The following is an 8,424-nucleotide window of genomic DNA, read 5'->3' as shown; positions in this document are numbered from 1 at the left end:
TGGCCGCCGCAGAGTGGGCAGCCAGGGGGCCTAGGTCTCCGCCAGGGGCAGCCAGGGGCCCTGCTGGACCTTGGTCTACCAGCCAGCGACCTCTGAGGGCGGGCGGCTCCCTGGAAGCCGCTTCCCAGGACCCAGCCCCGTGGGCCAGGACAGGAGTCCCCATCAGACAGAGCCACAGGCTCTTCTCCCCGCCGAGGCCACGGGGAACCTGAGTGAAAAGGCAGAGGCGGCAGGTGGGCAGGCGCGGGGCCCCGAGGCCAACCGGCTGCTGACCCTGGAGCGCTCTGGCTCGGACACCCCTGCCCAGGCCAGGGACGATGCGGCCGAGGCCCCCAGCAGCCACCCCTGCCCCGTCCTGGAACTCCCTCCAGCCTGGCCTCTGGGCTGTGGAGCAGAAGATGGGCCAGCCTTCTGCTTCGTGTGCTTCCACAGGGAGGAGGAGGAGGAGATGCTGAAAGAGGTCCCACCGCAGAGGTCAGTGGCCCGGGGGAGGGGGGTGGGCGGGTGGGCGGGCTGAGGGCACAGGGCTCAGACCCGGGGCCCTTCTCTGTCGGTCCTCTGCTTACCACTCACGGCCACCTCCACGAGTCAGACTCTCAGACACCCGGCCCGCACCGCAGCTTCCTGCCTGGCTCTCCCATTCTGGTCCCATGGGGCCTTCCCCGTCCTCTCCTGTTGTGCTGCTCACGCCCACCCTGCTCAGAGCCCTCCATGGCCCTCCACCCCCCACCCCCACCCCGGGATGAAGTCGGCACTCGGCTGGGCGTTCAAGGCCTGCGTGATTGGGCTGACCCCACCCACCTCACTGTGCTCTGCTCCCCTATATTCACCCCCAGTGAAACTGCCCAGACCTCCCTTTCCCTGGTCCATCCAGGCTCAGCGGCAATGTCTCCTCCTCCAGGAAGCCCTCCAGGAAGCCCCCGCCCCACTCTGAGCTGAGAGCCACCTTTCCTCCCTGCACTGCATTGACACCTAATCATGTTCAGTCTTTGTTGAATTACTCGGTGGAAAATGTCTGCGTGTATATATGCTCAAGTGTGTGTGTGTGTGTGTGTGTGTGTAAAAGGGAGAGAACAGTGACAGGGTGGGAATGTAGGTTTGTGCGGCTGTGTGATTGAGCATTGTGGGGGTGACTGTGAATGTGCATACGTGTTCGTGGGAGTGGGTGCAAGTCCTACCGTACCTATGTAGGTGAGGGTTCATGCCCCAGGGGCCATTGTCCCTTTTGCCAGCTCTCCCCACCCCCACCTGCAGGGAAACCCAGGCTCCAGCCAAGTGCATTACCCAAGCTGTGACCACAGGCTCCGGGAATGGATGGCAAGTCTGCAGGGGACACAGGGGTCACCTCTGCTCCAGCCCAGCCTGCCCATGCCTCCATCACTGCCTGAGTCAGCACTACCCTGGGTGGGGAGAAAGTCAGGCTGAGGGCTGACCCGGGTGCCCCTTCCGGGCCCCTTTCAGGAGGGTGGGGGGTGGGGGTTCCTGCAGCCTGGACCAGCTTCCTCCCTGAATTTCTCTGTTGGACCCCCAGTCTATAAATTTCCCTCTGTGGGCCTCTGTCTCATCTGTGGAATGGGGAGAAAGCTCCTGCCGTGGTTGTCAGTTCATCACTCAGCAGTGACTGACCCCCCCCCAGAGCACCAGGGCCCTCACCTTCACAGGGTCACAGCCTGCCAGGAGAGACAGACAAGCAAACATGAGTTTGGCAGAGTGATGGGCACCCGGACGGGCGTGGGTGCACTGTGCTCAGGGAATCGGATGGGAAGATGGACAACTTGTGCCTGCAGGGGCCCTAGGAGGCCTGCCACGTCTGTCTTACTGTCCCGGTCCTCCCCCAGGTGGTGAGTGACATTGAAGAAGCATCACAGGGAGTGGGGACAGCAGGAGCAAAGGCCTGGTGGTATGAGAAAGAAATTGTAGGAGGATGGAGGGAGATGAGGCTGCCGGGGTCCAGAAGGGCCAGGTCACAAGGCGCCTTGACTGCCGAGCAAAGGACTTAATCCATCAGCGGTGGAGTGAGCAATGGGGAGGGCCAAAGCAGGAGACTCAGTGTGACTATCCGTGCGTCCCAAAGCAATGGGCTCCTGAGAGAAGCATTATTCTCATAGTAGGGGCTTAAAATGCTTGTTGCATGAATGAAGATGGCATGGGGACATAGGATACCAGAATCATCTGAGTGGATTGTCAAAAAATACACACTCCTGGGACACCTGGGTGGCTCGGTCCATTAAGCGTCTGCCTTCAGCTCAGGTCATGATCCCGGGGTCCTGGGATCCAGCCCAGAGTCCGGCTCCCTGCTCAGTGGGCAGCCTACTTCTCCCTTTCCCTCTGCCCCTCCCCTCCTCCCCCTGCCATGGGGGATGCCCCTCTGCCTCCTGCCCTGGGGATACAGTGGCCTGAAAGTCTTCTTTTCAGCTGGTGGGCGCTGGCCCTTTAAGGCCCAGAGAGGGGACACCACCAGGCTGGCCGACAGTGACCACAGGTGCCAGGTGGTGAAGCTAAAAATACTGAGTGATGTGGACACTCAGGCTGCAGGCTGGGGCGGGTGGGAGGGAAGGCTCTGGAATCTTTCTTTCCTACCGTAGGAGGGGCAAGTGAGCAGTGATGTTTGGTAGGGTCCCCTTAGGGGCTGAGAGAAAGTGTCCCCCACCCACACCGCTCTCAGCCCTCCTCCAGCCCCTGGAAGGCACCAAGATTCACTCCCAGTAGCCACTGCCATACTCAGTGAGGACAAGAAGGCACACACCGGACCGACTGCACGCAGGCGACATGCTGTAATTGAGGTGTGAGCATGGAGAGCCCGGGGCTTCTGTTGGGGATGATGCAAGACATCTGCATTGGATGAAGGCTTGTCACCCGCAGTATTGCTTCCCAGCCACCTACCTCTGGCACTTTGATGTATTAATTAAGGCGACGTCAGCTGTCGTAACAAATAAGCCTGGGAATCACTGTGGTTTGACACAGTAGAGCCTACGTCTTGCCTCTGCAAAGTTCTAGGGGGGTTGCGGTGTCGGGGAGACTCTTCCCCTGCTCAGTCTTTCGGGGACCCAGGCTCCTCCCACCTTGTGATGCAGTTGTCACCCAGGGCTTCAGAATCCACTGCTGGATTCTCTGCAACCACTGGTAGACAAAGAAGAAAGAGCACAGGAATTGCATGTGAGGTTTTACGAGCCAAAGCTGGAAGTGGCCTACTTTACCTCGTCCACACTTATTGGCCAGAACGGCTAATTGCAAAACAAAACAAAACAAAACAAAACAAAAACCCTGGGAAATGTAGTCCAACTGTGACAAGTTCCTAGGGCTGTAAAAATGAAATATTTGAAATATGTGAAAGCACCTGGCACATAACAGGTGCCCAGTGTGTCCGTCTGTCCATTCATTCATTCATTCCACAAAGTTCACTTGAGACTGGAAGGTGAAAACACCATCTGTGTGCATGTGGGGCTTGTAGCCAATGTGGGAGCCAAAGAAAACATAAGTAAACAAATAAATATGATCGAAACCCACTGTTAAGGAAATAACCAGAGGGATGGTGGGGAAGACACCATTTCTGCATAAGGTGAATAGGGGAGGTGGGGATATTTCATCTGAGAGCTAAAGAATGAGAAGGAGCTGGGCAGAGTGGGGGTAAGAGCATCCCAGGCCTGAAAAACAGACGTGCAAAGGCCCAGGGGCAGACGAGAGTTTGGCCAGCATGGCTCACATAGAGTATATAGTGGGGAGAGTGGCATGAGGTGAGGAACAGGCTAATTTACAGAGTGGACACAGGGTACCAGTGTGGAGGTCATGTGAAGATAGAAGGGCCATGGCGGTGGCCTGGACCAAGGTGGGCCTTGGAGATGGGGAAGCAGATGTCTCCTAGGTATATTTAGGAGACGGAATTTGCTGATGGGCTAAAGGAAGAAGGGAATGGAGGATGAATCTGAGGTTTCTGGGTGGGGGAAACACATGGATGATGGGAAGGCTCAGGGGAGGGAAGGTGCGGTGAGAAACTCAAGAATTCTGCCACGGATGTTTTCAACTGCCACAGAGAAGCCCTTGAGCTGGCCAAGAAACAATGATGTCAAGTGGGGGCTTGATCCTGAAAGTCTGGGGCTCAAAGGGGGAGACCCTTGGCTGGTGATAGACTGTCAGAGACATCAGCAGCCAAGAGAAGAGCATCTCCAGGAGAAGGGAGAGCAGACAACTGGCCTCAAAGATGCCAAACAATCAAGGGAAGAGAGAACGAATTTGGCAACACGGAGGTTGAAAGTGACTTGGAGAAGAGACGTTTCATGAAGGGTTGGAGACAGAAGCAGGTGTGAGTGGAGCCGGCTGGTTAGGATGCAGAATGAACACAACACATTTAACTTCTCTGAAACCCCATCGAAAGGAAGGAAGCGAGTGAATGCTTTAAGGTATGCATTTGAGTCCTGGGTTTGCTGCCGTAACAAATTCCTGCAAACTTGGTTGCTTAAGACCAGACAAATGTATTATCTTACAGACTGTACGTCGGAAGTCCAGCGCAGGTCTCACTGGGCTCAAACCAAGGTGTCGACAAGGCTGCCCGAGGAAGCTCTTTCTGGAAGAACTTTCTGGAAGTTCTAGAAGAGAATCCCTTTCCTAGTCTTTTCCGAGGTGCCCTTTTCCAGAGGGCACCTGCACTCCTTGGCTTGTGGCTCCTTCGCTCCCTCCCTCCCACCAGCAGGTAGCATGATAGCATCTCTCTGATCACAGCTGGGAAAGAAACGTTTTCTGCTTTTTATGCTTCATGTGCTTAGATTGGGCTCACCTGAATAATCCAGGATCCTCTCCCCACGTCAAGGTCCTTAACCTTAATCACATCGGCAAAGTCCCCTTGTGCCAGGTAAGGTAACCTACTCACAGGCTCTGGGCATTAGGACACAGACATTGGGGGCATTATTCTGCCCAGGACAGTATGAATCTGCAAGAACTGATACATTTCACAGCAGACAACAACGACAAAATTTTGAATCTGGATGGCAGATGAACGTGTGGTAAGTGATTTCCCAGCCAGATGATGATGCACCTGAAGCCAGCCCCAAACTGGGAGTGAGAGAAACAAGGAGCTCCACAGTTAACCACACAAAACCCCCAAAGCCTCCAGCTTTAGTGGGCTAAGTACTCCTGGAAGTGGGAGTAGAGCTGGGGCCCAAAACAGGAGGATTGGTGTAAGAAAGAAGGGCTTTAATCCTCAGATTTCCTTCTTCCCACAGCTGGGTGGCCGCCCCTCCCCCACCCTGACAAAGGCGGAACGTTTATTCTCCAGAGAGAATAAAACACAGGGTCTCCAAAAATACCCTGGAGTCTGATGGGCCAAGAAAAGAATACCTATGTAGACTGGCATCAGGGATTTCCCAGTGAAACAGCCCAGCCAGAATTCTCTAGAATGAACCCCCCCGAGCCAGCCAGCCCCCGACCCAACACAGAGCTACTCATCAGCTTGCTTTTATAAATTGTATTTTTATATTCTTTAATCAAGGCATCCTTAGAGTGGAATGCAAAGGCCTTAAGTGGTTGGTTTAATGAGTTTTAACAAATGTATACCTGTAACCCACACCTCAATCGAGATCTAGAACATTGCCATGTAAGGTAACACATTTGCAGGTCTCTTCACGCCCTGATCCATACCTGCCCCAACACACACACACACATGCAACCACGCTTCTATCAGCTCTTTAAATCTTTTAAGCATGAGCCAGGGACTGCCAACATTGGAGAAAAACCTGTAATATAAGAAGCAGAACAAAAACAGAAAGGGGCGCCAGCGTGGCTCAGTCATTAGCGTCTGCCTTCGATCAGGTTATGATCCCAGGGTCCTGGGATCGAGCCCTGCATTGGGCTCCCTGCTCAGCAGGAAGCCTGCATCTCCCTCTCCCACTCCCCCTCCTCGTGTTCCCTCTCTCACTGTCTCTCTCTCTGTCAAATAAATAATAAAAATTTTAAAAAGAACAGAAAAACAAAATTTGGAGGAAACAGAATACACAAGGGAAAGAACACCTAAAAACAAAACGATTATGACTATATTCTGAAATTTAGAAAATACCTTGCAACTATGAAACAAACGCTAGATGCTATTTTGAAAGACAAAAACACTCTGAAAATGGACAAAACAAAAAAAAAAAGTTCTTAGAAATTAAGAATATCATCCGGAAATGAAAAATGTATTTAAAAGAGTTAGAACAGGGGTCAGCAAACTATGGCCCACAGGCCAAACCCAACCTGTCACCTGTTTTTCTTTTAAATAAAGTTTTATTGGAACACAGCCACACACACACACCTTTTTTTTTTTTTAACTATATCCTATGTACTATGGCTGCTTTCACATAAGCAGAGACCATATGGCCCTTAAGCCTCAAATATTTCCCACTGGGCCCTGAATTAAAAAAAATTGGCTGACCGCTGGATGAGAAGATAAAGAAATTTTTCAAAAAGTAGAACAAAAAAGTAAAAATACATGTGTAGATTTGGATCCTCCAGTCAACAGATGCTATGATACAGAGTTAGGAATGCAAGAAGTCCTGGGGGCTGATGCTTAGAAAAATAAAGGAAGAGGAAACAGGACTGGACAGGGAGAGTCTTCAGATTGCGATGGAGAGCCAACACCTGTGAAATGGATGCTGGAAGGAAACCGATCTAAGCAAAGGGCACCTGACCTGGAGGCAGATCGAACAAAATCTTGGCCAACCAGGAGGGGCTCCTGGAGCAAAGACTGTCCATCCGAGGAGCCCCATATTGGGTAGAAATGGCTAGGCCCTGGTGTCTCTGCTGAGCTCAGTCACTGGTTGGGGCTTCCCAAGAAGACCTTGGTCTTGACTCAAAGGCTGTGGCAGATCTCAAAAGCCCTGTAGTTGGAGGCTGTCGGCCACTTGCACCCCTCACGGCTGAGTGACAAGTTCTTCAAGAAGGTAGAACCCAGCAGGGCACCTCCAGGGCTGCCACTTTGTGGAAAGTAGGAAAGAAAGAGTAAGAAAATGAGAGGACCAGCACAGGAATCTCACACCCGAGCAAAAGAATTCCAGAAAGAGAAGAGAGGAAATAATCAATGAAATATTTCAAATATTTTTCAAAATGGAAAGACCTGAGTTTCTAGATCGGAAGTGCCCACTGCATGTCCAACCAAAGGATAAAAATAGACCCACACCAAGGCCAGTCACCAGTAAATTTTAGAACACAAGGACAAGAAGAACATTCTACAAGATTCAATAAAGCATCAAGAATTGAAATAGCATCAGACGTCTCAACAACAATCCTGAAAACCAGAAGACAATGGAGCTGTTTTCAAAAGTATGAAAGAAAATGATTGTCAACCTAGAATTCTATACCTAGCCAAACCATTCACAAAGTGAGGGGAGGAAAAAGATTGTTTCAGATTTACAAGTGCTCAAAAATTTTACCTCCTGTGCACCTTTTTTTTATTTTGTATTTAAATTCAATTTAATTAACATATACTGTATTATTAGTTTCAGGGGTAGAATTCAGTGATTCATCAGTTGCATATCACATCCAGTGCTCATTCCATCAAGTGCCCTCCTTAATGCCCATCACCCAGTTACCCTATCCCCCCACCCACCTCTCCTCCAGCAACTCTGTTTATTTCCTAGAGTTAAGGGTCTCTTACGATTTCCCTTGCTCTCTGTTTTCATCTTATTTTATTTTTCCTTCCCTTCCCCTATGTTCATCTCTTTTGTTTCTTAAATTCTACATATGAGTGAATTTGTCCTTGTCTTTCCCTGACCGACTTATTTCACTTAGCATAATATCCTCCAGTTCCATCCACATCATTGCAAATGGCAAGATTTCATTCTTTTTGATGCTGAGTAATATTCCATTATATATATAGAATATATACATATATTCCAATGTATATATAATGGAATAATGGGATATATATATACATATATCACATCTTCTTTATCCATTCATATGTCAAAGGACATCTGGACTCTTTCCATATTTTGGCTATTGTGGTCCCATGCACCTTTCTTAAGAAAGCTCCTGAAGGATATGTTTCACTAAAACCAGGAAGTAAGACACACAAGAGAAGGACCTGGGATCCAGGAAACAAGGGAGCCAACACGAGAGAGAGAGATGAGGGGCATCATCCAGATGATGGTGAAGGGAGATCCCTGGGGCAGTGTCTCTGGGCAGCAGGCCTAGTGGGCAGGCATTTCACACTGAAATAAGTCAGAAGGGGGCGCCTAGCTGGCTCAGTAAGTAGAACATGAGACTCGATCTCAAGATGGTGAGACATTGGACATGGAGCCTACTTAAAAAAAAAATTGTGAAATAAGTCAGAAGGTTCTAGGAAAGATTTCTTTAAGGAGATGAAAGAGAATACCTAAGTATTTTAACTTTTGAGAAATTTACACAAGTAGGAGAGAATGTGGGTCACATCAGACATAAACACATAGAAAAAAACTT

At 50.3% G+C, this 8,424-nt stretch overlaps 1 protein-coding gene across 1 annotated transcript in view; it reads left to right on the top strand.

Annotated features, from left to right (window-relative positions):
- Positions 1-34: 34 nt before the first annotated feature.
- SBK1 (SH3 domain binding kinase 1) overlaps positions 35-8,424 on the top strand; it is a 49,248-nt gene continuing 40,858 nt past the window's right edge. The window contains exons 1-2 of the mRNA XM_034988194.1: positions 35-298; positions 377-474. Of these exons, the coding sequence (XP_034844085.1) occupies positions 449-474 (26 nt within the window). The 5' untranslated portion in view covers positions 35-298; positions 377-448. The remainder of the gene's footprint in view (positions 299-376; positions 475-8,424) is intronic.

The sequence above is a fragment of the Mirounga leonina genome, unplaced genomic scaffold (assembly GCF_011800145.1).
Source record: "Mirounga leonina isolate KUSES-001 unplaced genomic scaffold, KU_Mleo_1.0 Mir_454, whole genome shotgun sequence".
Lineage (NCBI taxonomy): Eukaryota > Metazoa > Chordata > Mammalia > Carnivora > Phocidae > Mirounga > Mirounga leonina.
The sequence above is the reverse complement of the archived record's forward strand: the minus strand, read 5'-3'. Positions and strand labels throughout refer to the sequence as shown.